Source organism: Andrographis paniculata, unplaced genomic scaffold (genome assembly GCF_009805555.1).
Source record: "Andrographis paniculata isolate CXL003 unplaced genomic scaffold, ASM980555v1 Contig5END, whole genome shotgun sequence".
In the NCBI taxonomy this organism is placed as follows: domain Eukaryota; kingdom Viridiplantae; phylum Streptophyta; class Magnoliopsida; order Lamiales; family Acanthaceae; genus Andrographis; species Andrographis paniculata.
This window is the reverse complement of record NW_026137595.1, coordinates 798,486-818,371: the sequence shown is the minus strand read 5'-3', so window position 1 is coordinate 818,371 and position 19,886 is coordinate 798,486. Positions and strand designations below refer to the sequence as shown.

General features: G+C 35.8%; 4 protein-coding genes and 1 long non-coding RNA gene across 7 annotated transcripts; 3 read left to right on the top strand and 2 right to left on the bottom strand.

Annotated features, from left to right (window-relative positions):
* Window positions 1-3,674: 3,674 nt before the first annotated feature.
* LOC127258792 (mitochondrial Rho GTPase 1-like) lies at window positions 3,675-9,082 on the bottom strand. The gene is made up of 14 exons (XM_051285787.1): window positions 8,819-9,082; window positions 8,598-8,730; window positions 8,003-8,146; window positions 7,721-7,897; window positions 7,143-7,394; window positions 6,831-6,899; window positions 6,548-6,603; window positions 6,256-6,337; window positions 5,561-5,772; window positions 5,322-5,391; window positions 5,031-5,143; window positions 4,744-4,894; window positions 4,385-4,571; window positions 3,675-3,997 (listed from the first exon to the last, which is right to left on the bottom strand). The coding sequence occupies exons 1-14, from the start codon at window positions 9,025-9,027 to the stop codon at window positions 3,924-3,926; spliced, it is 1,929 nt and encodes a 642-aa protein (XP_051141744.1). The 5' UTR covers window positions 9,028-9,082; the 3' UTR covers window positions 3,675-3,923.
* A 1,604-nt stretch (window positions 9,083-10,686) lies between these two features.
* LOC127258795 (pentatricopeptide repeat-containing protein At4g02820, mitochondrial) lies at window positions 10,687-13,293 on the top strand. The gene is made up of 2 exons (XM_051285792.1): window positions 10,687-11,032; window positions 11,683-13,293. The coding sequence occupies exons 1-2, from the start codon at window positions 10,718-10,720 to the stop codon at window positions 12,937-12,939; spliced, it is 1,572 nt and encodes a 523-aa protein (XP_051141749.1). The 5' UTR covers window positions 10,687-10,717; the 3' UTR covers window positions 12,940-13,293.
* A 128-nt stretch (window positions 13,294-13,421) lies between these two features.
* On the top strand, window positions 13,422-15,530 carry LOC127259080 (uncharacterized). Its single transcript, XM_051286227.1, is given in 7 exon segments — window positions 13,422-13,435; window positions 13,968-14,135; window positions 14,137-14,173; window positions 14,253-14,531; window positions 14,604-14,765; window positions 14,867-14,950; window positions 15,047-15,530. Coding segments are annotated over 7 exon segments (852 nt in total). The 3' UTR covers window positions 15,155-15,530.
* A 212-nt stretch (window positions 15,531-15,742) lies between these two features.
* Window positions 15,743-18,838, bottom strand: LOC127258794 (transcription factor BHLH42-like). 3 transcript variants are annotated; one of them, XM_051285789.1, is made up of 8 exons: window positions 18,542-18,838; window positions 18,166-18,339; window positions 17,782-18,039; window positions 17,417-17,513; window positions 17,268-17,282; window positions 17,128-17,184; window positions 16,039-17,034; window positions 15,743-15,956 (listed from the first exon to the last, which is right to left on the bottom strand). In XM_051285789.1, exons 2-8 carry the CDS (start codon window positions 18,270-18,272, stop codon window positions 15,882-15,884), a joined length of 1,605 nt encoding a protein of 534 aa, XP_051141746.1. In that variant the 5' UTR covers window positions 18,273-18,339; window positions 18,542-18,838; the 3' UTR covers window positions 15,743-15,881. The 3 variants fall into 3 exon arrangements, with proteins under 3 accessions (XP_051141746.1, XP_051141748.1, XP_051141747.1); XM_051285791.1 differs by lacking the exon at window positions 18,542-18,838 and adding an exon at window positions 18,411-18,475; XM_051285790.1 differs by lacking the exon at window positions 18,542-18,838 and having other exon boundaries at window positions 18,166-18,477.
* On the top strand, window positions 16,743-17,369 carry LOC127258804 (uncharacterized). Its single transcript, XR_007840364.1, has 3 exons — window positions 16,743-16,833; window positions 16,908-17,190; window positions 17,287-17,369. It is a non-coding gene; the product is annotated as an uncharacterized LOC127258804 (long non-coding RNA).
* Window positions 18,839-19,886: the final 1,048 nt, after the last annotated feature.

The following is a 19,886-nucleotide window of genomic DNA, read 5'->3' as shown; positions in this document are numbered from 1 at the left end:
AAGGGATGGTTTAATTTTATCTGAGATATTTTAATATAGTATTTTTACAAAAATATTAAATACTATTTTTTTTTTTTTTATTGAAAACCGTAATCAAACAAACCATCATGGCTCTATGGAAAACTAAAATATAAATAGTTTCGAGTAGCGGCTGCGGTTCCCAGCCTTATTGTCCTAAATAGTTTATATTAGTATGTAATTTTCGTAATACAATTTTGTTGTATATATATTTATCACTAACGGGTTGCAATTTGGCCACGGGAGTTTATGGAGATGCTTCGAATGTCAAGTTTGGTTCAATATTTTTTTTTATAATAATAATAATAATAATAGACTATTAGTTATTAAATTATTAAAATGAAGATGTTCATGCATGGTATAGCTAGCTGGTTCATGTATTATTTTCTAAATATGTATTATTATTATTATTATTAGTTAGAGGTCAATGATTAAATTCAATAGATCCGACACTATTATTGTACTCCTCAGGATGTTTAAACGTTAAATATTGTTGTATTTTACTATATAAATACATATATTAAAATTAATAATTTAGCATAAGACAAAGACCTACAATATATACATAAAAACGCATACAAGAAAACCCTCCTCTATTCGTATTTAAAATTATACATTATCTAATAATTCTATATATATATATATATATATGTAACATTTAAATTTGAATGAAAATCATGTCATCCATCAACTTCATTCCCCCACATCTGTTCTACCTTTCATTTGACAAGGATTCGTTTCTTATCCACACTGCCCTACACATATATATATACACACAAATATGTACATATATACATACAATGTGTATATATATATATGTATGTACAAATTACAATCCTAGTATATGTCAGAAAAGTTAATCCAAATTTCTCTAATCTCTTAAAACCTCAAATTAAATATGCCAAAGCACAAGCTCCTAACTCCACATTGCTGAATAATCTTCCCTAATCGACAATCAATCAACGTCGAAACTTTCTATCCCTAGCTAAAAATACCGAACCCGACATGTAAATCTCTAAGAAAATTAGCTAAACTTATTCAATGTTTAATTACAAATGCACACATGACATTATTCGATTCTTTTGAAAAAGACATACTTTCATGGACCATATATACGTGTGTGTGTGTGTGTGTGTGTAAATATGATGTGAGCCAGCATTTGCTCATCTCATCTGTAAGATTAATACATGTGAATTTAAAACCTGCAGAAATCAGTAAAGGCCCCACCAAACATATTGACAAATAACACACACACATATATATATATATACACATTGGCTCATACTTATCTCTTTAACAGCAATTGAAAAAACAAGAATATATAACACAGAGTGATTTAATTTGGTAGATAACATGGGGACCAGACTAAATGAAATAAAAATAGAATTAATAACACATATTGTATATGCACATTTATGTATGTATGTAATGTATACTACGACTGAAATGACAAACATTTGGATTTTGAAAACCTAGTCTTGCCTGTCGGGGAATCGACATAATTATATACCATATATTGTTGTCTTGTTGTATTTTGTTTCTAATTTGACATAACATCATCCATTCCATAGTTGAATTCAATATGGTTGCTCTGTCTATCTCTCATTGGCCTCTACTAAATTCTAATGAATACCCTTATCTTCTTTACATATTAATACACATATATTGTAACACATGAAAGTCAAGTCAAGTTAAGTTATACTCAGTCACAATTTATCATAACAATTGATTGAGGAATGATTAAATTAAACTGAACAAAAACATTTGGACAGAAAGCTAATACTACTTTTAAGATGTATTTAAAAAGAATTACATACATACCTATCTTTTGTTCCTTGCTTAATGTCAATTCGGGTTCCACGTGTCAAATTCTCTGCTCCTCGTGAACTCGGAGGTACGTACACCACTCCAATCTATGCTTCAGGACACACACAAACATCTATATATATATATATATATATATAAAACTATAAAGCATTATCAATATCTATTGTGTAATTCTCCAGATATTTCAACCATGCATCTATGACACTTATTTGTAACCAAACAAAGTGAACCTATGCTATAACATATGTGTATATATATGTGTGTGTATTGATCTTCGTTTCCACCTCCACCCCCCACTCACCCCTAACCTCAGAGTACAGAATTGAAGTGGGCCAGGAAGACTACACTTTTTGCTATTTATACAATACATAGATAGATGATGATTGATGGTCAGTGACCCCATCAGCAATTCGTTTTCTAAATGCCATTGGTTCACTCACCTGAACCAATATCTCAGCAGATCCTAGGACAACATTGTAATCCTGCTTTCATTATTCCTCCTACCTAGCCGGTGATTGTAAGTACATGCCCTACATTCATGCAGTTTCAAATGTGCATATGTACAGTACTGTGCACTCACTGACAAGGATTCCATAATCGCAATCTATAATCTACATCTACTTTCGGGACAGAAACCCAATCCAAGACTCACTCAATACATACTTTCCTTCCGCAATTTATAATCAATCAATATATAGCCTTTTCCAGATGCTCATATATTATTGCATAGATCACTAGGATGCAGTAAGTTTCTTACTTCTTGGAAATCAAAAACATCATAATGTCTACTCTGAGTTTAACTATTTGATTGTGGGGGAAGAATCTCATTTGCATTTACCAAAACTAAGTCATTAGCCGCCTATATGGAGTCGTTAACGACTTCTTGAAATACAATCATGCTTGATAATCAACAGAAGCAGTATCATTTTTTAATACCTTAGGCATTCAGAGTTATTGCAGGCTTTTGTTAAAAACTAAGGTTGTGTTCTTTTGTGAGTTTTACTACAGGTTATTACTATTCAAATTCTTTTTTTCCTAAAAAAATATCAAATCAAATAAGTACTTTTCTTTTTTTATATCATACTACAAATTTATTTTACATTTGAAACGTCACATCAACCTTTATTTATATCACATCAAACAACTATTCAAATTCAACTGTTTACTATTCAAATATCCAAACCCAAAAACTAAAATCTACAAACAAATACACCCTAACACTTTGATAGCTATGGAGCTTAAACAATTTTATTCATCCATTAAGGCCTAGTATAAAGATATACTTTGGGGAGAAATGTCTTCATACAATGAGATGAAGTGAGGAAATACTTCCTCCGTCCCAACTCAAAGTACATATTTTACCATTTTCGTTTGTTCCACTCCAAAGTATGTATTTCTTATTTTAGTAAAAATAATCATACATTAATACCAAAATACCCTTATCTTTTACCTAATTATAAAGATACCATTAGATATACAATTATTTTATACATAAAATCAAATGACAAAAATGTCAACTTTTTGCACACTTCTACCGACCAATAAATACGATTATTTCTTACTCTACTACAAAATCCTAAAGGGCCCATTTGGAGTGGGACGGAGGTAGTAGGATTTTTGCTGAACTTTGCAGTTTGCATAAAATCACCGTAGTAAGGCACAACTTTTGGATCATATTCTGAGCTGTCATGGTAGGGAAACATGCAATTTTGAACCTCTTAAACTTATAATGCACGAAATACCGATGCCGTGCATAAGAAGCGGAATACTCATGACAGCAACTAGCATGTACAAAACAATTTACCACATTAAAATGGCATAAAATTGAATTGTGAATCAACAGTAGCAAGTTTATTCAAACATAGGATACTGGAAATGTAGCAGTTCATCTAATGTATGCATTCACAAAGAGACAATACTTATAGAAACAAAAACTTCTGGACCACTTTGGTGGCAAATAGAAGACAGTATATATGTACAACAAATATTATTTAATAGGTGAAAGATAAAATCACATCAACATGAGTTATTGAAATAAATTTGATGTTACCAGTTTAATTCTCTAGAGGACTACCAAACTAACTGGAGTTGTTCTTCCTTGCAACATAGATTCGATATGCTGCCACGCTAACGAAAGTAGCAGCAGCTCCAACTGCAATTTTTCAACAAATAGTCACAACAAGCAATACCAAATGTGCTAAACAGAATACAAGATCAGTGCCAATGCTTAGATAGACTAAATAGCTGTTCAGAATGCTTCTTTAGAATTCCTGATCCAAGGATATGTTTGATCAATAAACTAAAAGTAGTAGCCATAGGTAAAGTGTTAGAGTCTTGTTTTATCTTGTATCAAGTTTTAACATGTTTCAAAAACCTGTTGGTTTGGTTGGGTTTTGGTATATTAGATTCTTTTGGAATAATGTAAAAAGAAAAAAAAAAGTGTTAAAATAAGTGTTTGATGTGATATATTTTTGGAAAAAACAGGGGTAAGTTATTGTAGATGACTAGTTAAGTGTTGAGTGAAAACATGGCTACGTACCTGAGAGACACATAAGAGCACTATTAACAAGCTGCCGATATCGCTTCTGACTACGGCCAAAATCAGTTTCGGGAACATGCAGGTGAGGGTTCTGTGCTGCTTTTACAATTCTGGAGAACACATGATTCTCATCTCTATCTTTAACACTTACAGGAATAGGCACATCGATACCCATATCCAGGCAAACCTAAAACAATTAAACTCCCGTCAGATCATGAGCAACCACTTACCATATCTATTTCAGGATTTTTTTTCATTCATCTTTTGCATGCACGTGTTGGCTTGGGCTCAAGCAAAGTTCAAATATCATAACTAAAAGTTCCAGAATTGAAGCCAAGAGCCAAAGAAAAACAAATTACCTTTGCTGAATCTTTGTTTATTGTGGGACTTGAACCAGTATCATTTTTTGCTGCAATGAGGAGGCTAGGCATCACATAACCAGTTTCTTCCCCTCTTCTAGCCACATATGCCAGCAACTCAATTGCTCCATTAAGAGAAGATTCACTTGAGCTGAGACATATCAATTAACAAATCATTAATAAATACCCCAACCCTCTTGAAAGAAACAGAGGATATTAGGTAAGGTTATCATTATCTAGCCAAAACCCAGAAAAAAAAATAGTGCAAACCAGCAATGCAAGTATACCTGTCATAAACAAAAACAGCTACATCACAAGCAGCCAAAGATTCCTTATTAGATAGTAATTTCTTAACTCCATCTTCTGGAATCTCTCTCAGTATAAGAGTTTTCTTAACACCCTGGGAATGGAACAGCCAAAGTAATACATAATAGGCAGAAAGGTAGTTTTGAATCACATAGCAGTTTCTTGAATCATGCATCTTTCATCCATTAATCTGTCGAAACAATGTAATGAACAAAGAACCAGCCAGGGGGCAGAGGGAGATTGTACCAATTGTGTTTGTAACTAGCACTCACCATATGCTGGCTAACAACATTCACCGCAAATTGCTCAGTGGTTGTTGTGATGTAGTTTTCAGAAAATGGCCTGCAATTTGGAGACTCAAAATTACAGTATTTCAATGTATTAGCTAAAGCAATAAAAATACTTTGAATCAAAGAAAAAGGTATTCTAATGCTATCACTAAAGTAGGCCAACAATAACCATTAATGGCTTTAACTGTGCTAAACCTATTCCCTGCAGACTTCAACCGCACCTTCCCAAAAATGATGCCAGCAATGCAGACTTTCCAGCACCTTTAGGCCCAAAAACAAAGCACTGAAAAACATTTCTTTCTGTCTGTTGCTTCTTCCTGTCAACAGATCTTCGCCTAGTTACGTGAAGGGCAGATGCAGCATTGCAGTGATGACCAATGTATATTAAATTAGCAATACTTTGAGCTGGATCCAGTAATGTCATGAGAGCCCACTGCAGGATATTTCTCAACATGAGATGGGTAGCAACAATATTATCATCAATTTCTGGACTGAGTGTAAGAACTAACACTTCAGGATAATTACCAAACACACAAAAACACTTATATACGAATAAAGATCTCAATTTACGTATAAGTAACAGTTTCCAATAATTCTTACTCTTAAGACTTCTCTTTCAAGTGCAGTTAATTCCAACATTGATTTGGCTGCAGCCATATTGATATAAGATACATAATTTACTTCTATCAGCAGCCAAAACACAGGCAAATGAAAACTTTGGTCAGCAGCCAATATTATCATGAATTTCTGGACAGTGTAAAAACTTTATCATAAAACGTTTTAGAAAAAAGTTTTTCCATAAGTGAGTGGGTAGGGAATTTCATGTCTCACATAATAGAGCAACAGTTCTTGTAAGGAACCTGCAAGATATATAAATAGCACATCTTGTTAAAATTGAGAAGCTGGTACAGCCCACCTCTGATAGAAATCCAGAAACAGATAATCCACGTGATGGAGTTCTTTCAACTGCATCTTTATAAGGAGCTTCCCCCCAGGGACTGAATTTACACCATAAAAACCAAGTCATGTGATACTAGAAAAGCCAATAAAATGAATAATAAGAATCTGTGATGATTACATGTTTCAAAATGTGTAACGGTCAAATCTCCTATTAATACATGCATAAAATATATCCAAAATTGGTGGCACAATAGCATTCTGTCCAGTCAACCTCTCTGTTCTTAGAGAAATAAAACAAAATCAATTACCTTATTGGTGTAGTTGAAAATAGATCTTCAAGCTCACTTTCACGAAGAACACCATCCTAAAAGAAACAGGTAATAAGCTAACACCAGGAGGAAGAGCAATATGAAATACTTGCGGCAAAAGACCTAATTTTCCGAACCAATAATAATTAAGCATCAAATTATTTACACATCTTTTTCCCACCATAAAGTAGATACTTACAGAATTCAATTACCCCTCCTCTAAAAAGCATAAAAGGCATTAAACTTTCAAACAGGTAGAAAGAAACATCAGGAAACAACATACCTTGTCATCATCAAAGGTGCTGAATATCCCCTTTAAGAACTCTACGGCTTCACTTGTCAACTCAACACTCTACAAAGACACATAGAATCAAGTGAGATTGATTGAAACTATACCAAGATGATAAGTTGAATCTTGATGCCTAAACTCATAATGAGACCTTGCACATCAAAGCATGAATAGACAGACATATGCATGAAATAGAAAAACTGAAGATAGATGTTGCATTTAAAAATGAAGGATCTTATGTTTCTTTCAGAAACAATATTGAACTCGGAAAATATAACTAAAGACACACATGGACACAAGAAGTACCTGATCCGGAGCCTTTTTGCTGGGAATTGACAAATAATCATCCCTAAGGGTCAGGTCATCATTGTAGCCAAAATTTCTCAAAACAGTCCATGCAGCCTCAATTCGGCCCTTCTCTATGAAAAGAGCATGGAGAAATATAAAGCCCGTTAATGTAAGACCACGGTTATTGATTCCTTCTGGCAACTTTTCTTGTACCACACTCTTAACATCCACGATTTCAGCAGGTTGCAAAGGAGCATTGAAACACTTCACCTGCTCACAAGCATTGAAAATTGGTGGTTGAAAAGAGGAAAAAATCAGAAAGATCTAACTGTGTTTGGTTTCTATTTGAACCAAAATAACCACTGTTTAGCCCCGCGATTCCCATTTCCCAATAAAAATATACTATATCCTTTCTCAAACTCGGAATAAAAAATACTATTTAAATAAAAACTGAAATAAAAACCGCAATCTCAAACCAAAACCACATTTTTACACACCGAAAATGTTGATCAACATGAGCGACTAAATGAAAAAGAAAACTGTCCTTGAATGCTTCAGCCAAAAAAAATGTAGAATCAAAAGTAGGGAAATAAAACCTGAAATTCATTGAGCTCATCATCACTGAGGGCACCATCCATATCACGGTCACAAAGAATAAATATCCTCTTCAGTGCTCTGACACACCGAGGTTTCAAAGTTTGGTTTTCTTGATCAAACAAAGGAGCTGTTGGATGAAGGACTGCCTTTTGAGAAAAATAAAATACTTCTTGGATCTACAAACATTTCAAACCATTGCAGTCACTGCAAGTTTTCATTCTCATTCAAAAACATGAAAGAGAGCGAATTCATATAAGCAGATTAAACAATTCTTTCAAAACCTGAAGCATGTTAGCTGCAGAACATTCTAAGCAAGTCTCAATCTCCCGAAACTGCTGCATGAGCGGCATCATTTCAACACTCAAATTGTACTCCTCCTTTCGCCGATCTAGCTTGCAGCCAGATACAATCACTGGAGCCTTGATCTAAGCACTCAAAAATTAACAAATCCATATTTGAGTGAGCATGTAATTAACAAAAAGAGACCAAGACCACTGAACAAATCACATGCACCCGATATATTGTGCAGATGTCAGTCACAAACACAGAAAACAATTTGTGAAGGATCAGCCACAGTTTCCAATTTGGACTTAATTAATTAAAATGCCTAGAAGTGGATGAATCTATTCAAGATGAGGAAGACTCCACTAACATATTTGGCTCCAAAATTGTTGAAATAGGAAACTAGATTTGATTGCTAATTTTGAAAGATGTGCACAGTAATGTTAATAAAATTATATTATGCTGAAATCATCATGCCAAGCAAGTAGCAACCCACTCGTTTTCCAAACAAATTAAGATCGAAATTTCATGCGCGGTAATAAATTCAAACTGAAGCGTAAAAATGTGAAACATTAGCAGTCAGTCAGCTTAAACCTCCAATCGACGAAGCTCGTGAAGCCAGAATGAGCGGAGGCGATTAAGCATCGAAGGCTGATCACATGCATATGTCAAGACCACCGCATCAGCACGCTTCAGCTCTTCAGCAAGCCGCCCTCTATTCTCCAAACTGCATCCACAATCCGCTCCGTAAGAAGCAAATACATCGACAAACAGGATTCTACTCCAACAACAAATTAATAATGAGGATTAAATACCTGGACGAGGTGTCGATTATTATGACGGGAACATTATCTGGATAATAGTCAGCGGGAAGACGAGTGGGAGGGAGAACCGGAGGGACATCCCGTCGGAAGCTCTCGGCAGCCGCTGCTGCTATGAGGCTGGTCTTTCCGGAGCCTGGGTCGCCGACGACGACGATCCGAACGGTGGTGCGGGCGCCGGAGATGGAACCGCCAGGTGGCATCGCATCCAAGGGTTAGCACGACTACGCACCCACGATGATTTGATTTGGGATTTTTATTACTAATATTAACGATAAACAGATCATTTCAAAAGACGATAAAAGACATACTGTAAATTATGAATTTAAAATTATTATATAAATAATTTTAATTTATCTTTCAATATTAAATATGCTATTTTAAAAATTTATAAAATAAAATATATTTCATACGTATGAATATACATATATTATTTTATTGTTAATTATTTTAGTATATTAATATTTTTTTTATTTATATAACAGGAAGTAATATAATAAGTACGAGTTTATTAATATTTTTTATAGATTATGCTTATATATATATATATATATATAGTACAACTTATATTTTTATTGATATAATAAAAATAATTTGTCACACAGTGAATTTTATATAAATTATTGATTAGTCTTAAGAATATTTATATCATTGTACAAAATATTTGTCAATATAATTTATTATTTTTAAATATTATTTCAACAATTTAAACGAATCATGCATAGTACATATTTACATGCTAGTTATTATAAAATTAAAACAAAATTTCCTTTTTCAGCTAACTGTAATTAAAGACTTAAAGAGTCCTTTTTTTCAGCTAATTGAAATTAATTAGGATATTCAGATCTATTTAGGTAAGTATGTAGCTCTACAAATTTTCACAATTCTATACATATTATCAAAAAAAAAATAAAAAAATACTATAATACTCCCTTTGTCCCGTTGGAAGGGTGTCATTTATTTTATTCGCGTAAAAATTTTTGAATATTAGTATTATATTAGATTGTAGTAAAAAAATACAAGAATACTTTTTGAATATAAAAGTAATGACATTTGTGTAATATATTGTAAGTTGAAATGATATTTATTATGTTAAATAGATAGTACAATTACTAAAATAATAACCTTGTTTTGGAACAAAAAATATAAAATAGTAACCTTTCGATGGGACGGAGGGAATATATAAATTTAAAATTATGTTAATGTACTCAACAAATTTTCACAATTTTATAAATATTATCAAAAAATATATATATTATAATATTTAGAAATTTAGAAATATATAATATTTATTTTATTTATTTTAAAAATATAAAAACTTTAGCATATATATATCTTTATATAATATTTAAGTGAATACCTAAGATAAAACATTGTATATCTGCACAAAATGTAAAATATAAATAAATTGGTGTTTTTGTTTAGTAAAATTATTTGAAAATATATATATATATTATGTAAAGTATATATATAATATTTTACTTAAAATAATATACTATTTAAAACATAGTTGTGAATATGGTTGTGTTGAAAATATAAATCTGAATATGAGTCGATTGTGGTGAGAACATGAATAAGAATATAATTATGTTCAGAACAGAGCAGTAGCAGGAATCGTATTCAGAAGTAGAAGGTAATCAACACGGCCGTGTTGGTTGTCTGAATGCCCGGTCACCTTCTGAACTATCTAAAACGCAATATTTAAAGCCACCACGCTGTCTGAGTTATGTAAGATACGGTGTTCAAGACACGCGGCCGTGTTCAATCCAATCAACCATTTTGGAATTAAAATTGATAAATTTTTATTGGAACGATATGGATGACATTCCCTTTTAAATATGAAGTTTCTAAACCGTGCCGCCTGTAAGTTCCTTGGCCCGTTTAGGTTTCAAAATGTTGCCCCGAGTACTCCGAGCATCTGCCGCCGCCGCCGTTCGCCAATTTTCGACGAGGGCGGATGCTGCGTTGGCTACGGCGCCGGAGAAGCTTTCGAGAGAGGGAGAAGATGTCTCTATGAACAGGAGCACCTCCAAGAGCACAGGCCGGGACACGTTGGGGCGACGCCTTTTTGCTCTGGTCTACTCGAAGCGGAGCGCTGCCATAACCATACGGAAGTGGAAAGAGGAGGGGCACGATGTGCGAAAGTACGAGCTCAATCGTATTGTTCGTGAGCTACGGAAGCTTAAGCGTTATAAACACGCTCTAGAGGTTTGTGCATTGCTTCTGTAATTTGGTACTTAATTTGTCATCGTGACTGTACTTTGTTAGTATGTAAATTGCCGGTTTAATTTTGCAAATAGAATTCTAATGTGGTTCTTGTTACTTTAATCCTGCTCTATCCTCATGTGAAGTTTAACTCGGAAGTTAGTAGCTTCCGTATATCTTGTAGGAAATCCTTGAGACCTGTGGTTCATCAATACTAAACTGATTATCTTTGAGTTATCTATCCCGTAGAATTGAAGTGGTAGCTGAAACTAAGCTTCGTGTTATTCAACTATTATGACTGTCAAACTGCAAAGTTTTTATTTCCAGTGTCTGTTACTAATCTTTCTTAAGAAAATTAAAGTGAAAGATAATTGAATTTGATTTGACCTCCTTGCAATGTTCTTTTATATGCCTGCTCTTCATCTGTTTCAATTTTCATGTTTGTGTATGTTACACTATGGCCTGCTTCTATAGTGTCCATGGTGCAGCTTTTAAATGTAAAAGAGAAGCTGATCACTAAGTAATAGAACCAAAGTGATGTTACTTCAAGTGTAACTTTATTCTTTATAATGGAATTTGGCCTGAGCTGTATACTTCGGGGAACCATCCTCAAGGCTCCAATAGCATTTCTAATATTACGAATTGTTCTCTAGGTTTGTGAATGGATGAGGTTGCAGGAAGACATGAAGCTGGTGCCCGGGGACTTTGCTGTCCACTTGGATTTGATTGCAAAAATCCGTGGTCTAAACAGTGCAGAGAAGTTTTTCGAAGATCTCCCTGAGAAAATGAGAGATCCTGCAACCTGCAGTGCCCTTCTTCACACCTATGTCCAGTATAACGAATATAACAAGGCTGAGGCAGTGATGAAGAAGATGTCAGAAAGCGGTTTCCTGACAAGTCCCCTTCCATATAATCACATGTTGTCTTTATATGTATCCACAGGGGATTTACAGAAGGTTCCTGAACTGATTAAAGAGGTGAAGAAAACCACCTCTCCGGATATTGTGACATATAACCTTTGGCTAGCTGCATGTGCATCTCAGAATTTAATTGATACAGCTGAAAAGGTATTCCAAGAACTTAGTAGTAAGGCCAAATTAGAACCAGACTGGGTGACGTACAGCACGATGGCCAGCATCTACATCAAGAATTCATTTCATGAAAATGCAGAATCTGCATTGAAGGAGATGGAGAAGAAGATCAATAAAAACATCCGGGTGGCTTATTCATCCCTCATCAGTTTGCACACGGCTCTTGGAAATAAGAACGACGTTCATAGAATCTGGAAAAAGATGAAGTCTACTTACCGCAAGCTGAATGACTCCGAGTATACTTGCATGATAAATTCTTTACTGAAACTTAAGGTTATTGAAGGAGCAGAGGAACTGTACACCGAATGGGAATCCATTTCCCCAACCAAAGACACAAGGGTTCCAAATTTGCTTCTTGCTGCTTATATTAACAACGATCAAATGGAAAAGGCTGAAGCTTTTCACAATCGGATGGTGCAGAATGACATAGTCCCGGGATATACCACTTGGGAGCTGCTTACGTATGGTTATTTGAAACAAAAGCAGGTTGACAAGGTGCTTGAATGTTTCCAGAAAGCTGTTAAAAGTGTGCGAAAATGGGATCCAGATGAAAAGCTGGTTCAAGAAATATCTTCTGTCATCAAGGAGTTTGGCGATGTTGTGGATGCAGAAAAGTTGCTAGCCACCCTTCGTCGTGCTGGTTATGTAAATACGGAAACTTACAACTCTCTTCTCCGAACATATGCAAAAGCGGGAAAGATGCCTATTATCATGGCAGAGAGGATGAAGAAGGACAATGTCGAGATGGATGAAGAGACAAAGAGACTACTTCGATTAACCAGCACAATGCGTGTTAGTGAAATTCCAAGTGATCTTTAACTACAGATGAGGATTATCTGCGAATATATAGCACTGTTCGCCGGTTGACATTATAATATTATATAAGGGAAACTCTGGAAACAATTCTCCTCCACTGCCGATGGCTGAGGGCCATCGAGACAGCAAACTGGACAACATTAAAGTCCCAACTATTGCTAGATAAGTGTCTGAAAACCAGTTGTGCAACAGCATTCGGGTAATTGAACTAGAGTTTTATGATGTCTGAATTGTCACATCACTTCTAATCTGGTTATCCCATCATACTAGAAACCCAGTCTTCAATACACTGTTCTGATTTGGATCAGACTTAATATGCATTCATAAGTTTTATTTTGATGTTGTTCGTCGTCTTCATTACTATCATCAAAATTTTCAAATAGCCTCTGGTTTGAATGTGCAAAACAGTGAGAGAATTATTGACTTTTTGCTCAAGGTATGCAGGCAAATTGACATTGACAATTCTTTCTATCGTTTATTACTTAATGGTGTATGCGAGGTATGACATCCAATAGTATCTCACATCAATCTCTTACATACTTGACATAATTACCTACCTCTCAGTATTGAAGTTTTTGGGATGTAAAGATTTGGCAATGTTGCCAGTTACCTAAGTGGTAATAATTGTTCTAGGTGGATGATAGATTGTGCTGAAATGCCTTATATCTTCACAAAGATCAGACAATTATCTGAACATATATTTTATTCCATGTTCAATATTCTAACAGTGAATTATCTTTAAGGCACCACTTGTTTTTATTTCCTTGATATATTAAAACTGATGCCTCGTTGAATGTTGGGTTGATAGTGACTAATAAAGTATCTTATCTGATGCAATGATTTGAAGAAATAATTCACATATACTGTTGAAGACTCCATATTGCATAATTCGGCTTCAGAGACGGCTTCTTCTCAGCATCTTATGATGAGGAAAAATTTAGTGAAGTACTATTTGGTATGCTATGCTAATTTTTAGTTCCTCATGTCATCATTTAGAATGATTTTGCTGATTCAATAGTTTGTTTCAACAGGTCGACACGTTTCACAGAGACGGCGTTCAAGGGGAATCCATCTTCCGTGTGTCTGCTCGAGGAGGAGAAGGATGTAGCATGGCTGCAAAGCTTGGCTCGGGAGTTCAACCAAGCTGTGACAAGCTATTTGACTCAGCTAACCTGTGATCAACCTGAAATGGAAGCAGAGTTTTAACCTCCGTTGGTTCACTCGCGATGGCGATGAGGTAGTCTATTCAAGAATCATCTTTATCTACATTTTCATCGTCACCAAGCTAATGAAAATTATCACGCATTGTTTTGCAGATTCCCCTTTGCGGGCACGCGACTCTAGCAGCATCCCATTTTATTTTTGGCCATGTCTTGCCCGGCTGCAATGTGGTAAAGCTATCAACCTTGTCAGGACCATTGATTGTCCGGAGAATCCAAGATTTGACATTTCCAGGAACATTCTCCATTGAGATGGATTTTCCAGTGCTGCCATTGGTGGACTACAATGCTCCCGAGGCGCCGCCAGTGTCCAGCCTCCTGACAGGCGCTCCAATCCTGGAAATCAAGAAGACAGCCCTGGAAGACTACCTCTTTGTTCGTCCCTCATTTATCTTACATAAAACTTCGACCCTATCCTATCCATTGTAGGCAATTTCGCCCTTACAGGTTGTTTTTTCGTCTGGAGACGATGTCAAAGCAGTGAAGCCACAGATTGATGCCATAAGGAAGTATCCAGCCAGGGGAATCATCATCACTGGACCTGCCCCGTCGGGATCCCACTTCGACTTCTACGTTCGATTCTTCTGCCCAAACCTGGGGGCCGATGAGGTAATTAGTCTAATCTGGTTGTCCTGTTGAACCTAACTCTGCAGATCCTTACGATTACCAATTTCTCTAAATTATTGCATCATCATTGGCTCTCTGCTAAGGATCATGTCTGTGGAAGTGCTCACTGTGCCTTGGCACCGTACTGGTCCGACAGGCTTGGGAAACACGACCTTGTCTCTTATCAGGTCTGTCTATATCTACCCTAATTCCCTGTCCTCCTTTCCTCGATCTTTCAACTTCAATTATCCTCAATCTCAAGTAAAAATCTTGTCTTTAATCAGGCATCAGCAAGGAGTGGGGTGATTAATGTGCACCTGGACGATAAGAATCAGAGGGTTTTGATTCGGGGGAAAGCTGTTGCCGTCATGGAAGGTCATGTTCTTGTCTGAATTTCGAATCTTGTTCTTCTAAATGTGTTTGGATCGAAAAACCTGAATGAATTATTATTATGGCTGCGGATCCTGGACTGATCCGGCGAAGTTAGTCTGCTGATTTGACGGAATTAGCATATATTATACATACAATATGTGTTATAGATATGTTGGTATAGTGTATATATATGTACACGTTGATTACCTGTATAGCTTAGTACTGCAATTGGTTCTAAGAATGTGGAAAACAATGGTGGCAAAATTGACATAATTTTAGCTTTAGTGTTACCACATGGTTTTCTTATCTGCAGAAAGTTTCACTCCCTGTTGAGTTCATTAGGTTACAGTTAGATAGAGGTTGGATTTTTGGAAAAATTTAAGAACAGTAAAAATTTGGTGTTTTATTTGATTTTTGTAAAAAATTTACTTACCTGCTAAAACCTCCAAAAGTGTATATGTAAATGGAAAACCTTGTATTTTTAGCACCAGAATTGCTCAGATGTCTTCTTTGCTTGCACTTAATAATTCTATCATGCAAACTATATGATTTAATTCTTTTGGTGCTTTCTGAATACAGCCACAGTCCTTCTGGTCTCGATTTCTTTATTTCTTGGAATTTTCGATTTGAAAAAAAATCTATATTTCATATAAACTCTACTACTACGTGGAGAAAATTCAAAAATAAAATAATCATATATATATTTTATATTTTTTCTAAATATTACAATCCTCCATCTTTGGGTACCTAAAGAATTACTTGATTTATCAGTTTCTTCACGTCCATTATATTTGCTTTCCTACCTCTCACATTCTCTGTCACCTTAAAAAGCAATAAAAATAAAAATAAATAATAAGGTAAAATGCAACAAACATTAGTGAGTGAAGGAAGGGGCGACACAAACCTTAGCTCTCATCGCAGCCGTTAAAATCGCATCATCGGTGATGGAAGATCGGACGGCTGTAATCTCCATCCCAAACTCTGATCTGACGGCCAGCATTACATCCAATAAAAGCCCTTCCCTGTGAGGGCACTCCATCTCCACCAACGCGTCTCTTTCTATTATCGACACCTCCACTTGCGGCGGCGCCGCCTGCCCTCCGCCGTGCTTGAACCTCCTCTTCTCATTCTTTTCGATTCCAAATTTCCCATTTTTCTCCACCTCGAGCTCTTCCACCTTCCTCCTCAATTGCTTCACGTACTCTATGGCGTCCCCAAGAATCGAGGCTTTGTCCATTTTCGTCACGAATGGAATCAAAGACCTTAAAGTGACGAACCGCTGGTTCAGCTTCTCGCGGCGGCGCCGCTCCGCCAGCACATGGTCGTCGGCGCTGACCTCATCCGCCGGAACCCTAACTGCCGCCGCCGCCTCGCGGCGGTGGAAGAGCGGCACGGTGAAGAGTATGCATTTGAGGACGGATTTTGAAGCACGGTTTGTCGAAGAGCTGAAGAACAACGACCACTTGGAGAAGGCGGAGGCGGCGGAGGGTATGGCCGACGAAGCGGCGGCGCTCCACCGGTCGGACCGGGTTTCGAGGACGACGGCGACTGTTCGACAGTAATTTGTATCCTCTTGCAATTGCCTGTGTTCCTCCTCTAATCGGAAATCCCAACTTCCGGCGGCGGCGGCGGAGCCATATTCTCCTGCAAGCTGCATAAGCTCATTACCTGTTGCCTCAGTTGTACCATGGCCTGACAGGTAGCTACCCAACTCTTCATCTTCATCTTCATCTTCATCTTCTTCATCTGAATGTGCCATGAAAGCCTGGATAGGGTTTGAAGTCGAGAGCTCCGACATGGCTGGCCTGCTTGTAGGAGGAGGAAGAAGATACGTAGAATCGCCATTATCACTGAAGAAGAAGCTTTTTACACGTTGAATCACTCCAATGTCTTCCTCAATCTACCACAATGTTGATTCAAAATATAAACTTTGAGCTTAATTTCATCTTAATTCAAGGGTAAAATTAAAATCAGAAATTGATTAATTAATTACCCTAGCTGTGGTTCCCAGTTCAAGAACACCATCCAAGACAGGAACACAAACCACCGTCTGAAAGTAAGAAATTTCAATTCAATTAATCTTAATTAACAGGTGTAAAGATTAATATTACAATTAATTAATTAATTAATTACCTGTATTTTTGCACTCTAGAAACAGCAAATGGGATTGGAAAGCAGACACAAGAAAGAAGACAAGAAATATAAGATCCATTATATGGTAATATCAGAAAAAGCAGTGTACCAAAATGCAGTGAAAAGGGATTGGCAATGGCAATCTGTACCTTGGCAAGAATTGCTCTGGAGAACACTTTGGTGTCCACTTCATTTGCTTTTGTCAGCCATACATGCTGCCTTGTTGCATATGCTTTTCCAGGTAACCTATAATGATATATGCAACAAGAAATTGGATATTCATGGCGGAGCTTGTAAGAAATTCAATTAATTGTACAGAGAGCTGTCAGATTTGGCGTAGAAATAGAATCCCTAATTTATGAACACCACTACAACTGTTCATTGATACTGAGCATGTATCCGTATAAGTTGAATTAAAATCGATCCAATGGATTGATAGATGGAGACGATGATTATAGATTAGAGATTAGAGAATTCTATATATACATGTATATGTATGTATGTATATACGTACCCTAGGCCTGGAGGAAAAGTGAAAGAAATGCAGAGCAAATAGAACCACTCGGATTCCGTCAGGTCCTCCGGCGATAAGGCGGTGGAAGGGCGGCGCGGCTGGAGGCGGCTTGCTTCTCCGGCGGAGAGGAAATCGTAGAGTTCTCTAAGCTGCTGGCTTCTCTGAAGCTTCGCTTCTTCAGTGCTCACCTCAATTGATTGCACTGTTTTTCGAGTTTTGATTTCTCCGTTGTAGTATCCATCGCTCCATGACAGAATTCTTCATCAGATTATGCATATATATATATATATATATATGATGATCATGATCATGATCATGATGTCTATATATATGGAAGAAGAGAAACCCTAGAAGAATTTATATAGTGTATAATTTAATTATTACCCTTGTTTGGGGGTAAATTGCCAGAAGAGGCTGTAACTCCATTGAACGGACTGCACTGCCGCCTGTAACAAGCTTTGCAGGCGGCGGTTCTTCGGCGGCTCCGCCATTCCGATTAATTCTCCGATCAATACGACGCCGTTTCGGAGCTTAATTCAAGCTTTTGTGTGTGTATTTCTGCAAAACAGATATGGTTGAAACAGGTACGGAATTTTAGAAGATAAAAATCATGTTCATTATTCAATTACATATACGCAGAAGAAATTAAAATCGAATCGGAGACGAATGCAAGCTCTGATTGTATGTAGGTATGAATGATAATCGATGGAGAGAGAAATTAAAAAAACACTCTATAATTGTATGGAATTTAAAACCTAACCCTAAAGTAAGAAGCGATGGCGATAATGATGGTGAGATTAATTGACTGGTTGTTGCAGAGACCGACAGCTAGCTGGTGGAGTGTGGTGATTTGATTTCCATTAGTGTAAAGCTTTCAGCAGCCTGACCTCATCTGATCTGATCTATCCAGTAGTGATTGGAAGGAAGAAAGGAAATGGAATTAAAGGACGGACCCCATCCATCGCCATTTCTGGAAGCTCAATCAATTTCAGCTATACGCCATTGGAGGAGAATATTAGGGAAGACGGACGACGACGATTGAATTGATGTTGTTGGAATTAGGAATTGGGAATTAGGTCATCACTACTACTACTACTACTGCCATATTTCGATTCTTTTTCTTTAAGTTCAACTTCTATTGTTATCCCATACTTAATTCTATTTTTGGATTTTTCATTATTAATTAATTAATATTATTAGCTTATATACTTTTTTCTTTTTTTTTTCACTCTTTTTGTATCTATCAATTCATTTTATTATATAATATTAATATTTTATTCGGTACAAAGAATAGTTAGAGTGTTGATTAGAAATAATCAGATTAGTTTTAAGAAGCACATGAAAAGACATCGGTATAGACAATTCTCTTGTTTTGAAATATATATTGCTTCCGTTCCAGTACAATAGTCCTATTTACCATTTTTGTCCGTTCCAAACAATAGTATCATTTCTATAAATAATTATATCACTATAAAATTATCCTTACTTTTTCATTATTGTTACACAATTGCCCCTACTTTTTACACTAATCACTCACAAGAGCAAAAAAATCTTTTACCCATATTTTTTACCCACTACCAATATAATATCAATATTCCTTAAATCTCGTGTAAAACACATATTATAGTTTTGGGATGAAGGGAGTAGTATTGTGTGCATTATAAACTATTATCACATATTCCTTTTGTTTGGTAGCAAACTTTTCATTTGACTTTTGCACGTGGATTAGAGTAAAATAGTATTTTATAAATATGTAATGTAATAAAATAAATGTAATACTCCATCCGTTCCATATCTATATATCCATTTGCTTTTTGTACGGAGTTTTAGAAATATTAGTATTATATTGGGATAAAGTAGAAATAAAGGTAAAATGACTAAATTAACCCTATTGGTATTGTATGATACAAAGGTAATGACATTTGTGTAATATATTGTAAATTGGAAGGATATTTGTAATATTAGGTGGATAATACAATTACTAAAAAAAAATGAAATGCATACTTTGTTATGGACGGACCAAAATAGAAAAATGGATAAATTGTTAAGAGACGAACCAAAATAGAAAAATGATAAATTATTAAGGGATGGAGGGATTATTTATT

What these genes read in the sequence shown, in the direction of transcription:
- LOC127258792 (XM_051285787.1), bottom strand. Translation starts at nt 9,027, where the DNA reads ATGCCACCTGGCGGTTCCATCTCCGGCGCCCGCACCACCGTTCGGATC. An exon ending in ATGAGCTCAATGAATTTCAG is followed by an intron (nt 7,395 to 7,720) that starts GTTTTATTTCCC and finishes GCTTGTGAGCAG; the next exon opens with GTGAAGTGTTTCAATGCTCC. An exon ending in GCTGTTTTTGTTTATGACAG is followed by an intron (nt 4,895 to 5,030) that starts GTATACTTGCAT and finishes GATATGTCTCAG; the next exon opens with CTCAAGTGAATCTTCTCTTA.
- LOC127258794 (XM_051285789.1), bottom strand. Translation starts at nt 18,272, where the DNA reads ATGGCGGAGCCGCCGAAGAACCGCCGCCTGCAAAGCTTGTTACAGGCG. An exon ending in CAATTTACCCCCAAACAAGG is followed by an intron (nt 18,040 to 18,165) that starts GTAATAATTAAA and finishes AATCTGATGAAG; the next exon opens with AATTCTGTCATGGAGCGATG. An exon ending in AACTGGGAACCACAGCTAGG is followed by an intron (nt 17,035 to 17,127) that starts GTAATTAATTAA and finishes ACATTGTGGTAG; the next exon opens with ATTGAGGAAGACATTGGAGT.
- LOC127258795 (XM_051285792.1), top strand. Translation starts at nt 10,718, where the DNA reads ATGTTGCCCCGAGTACTCCGAGCATCTGCCGCCGCCGCCGTTCGCCAA. An exon ending in GTTATAAACACGCTCTAGAG is followed by an intron (nt 11,033 to 11,682) that starts GTTTGTGCATTG and finishes ATTGTTCTCTAG; the next exon opens with GTTTGTGAATGGATGAGGTT.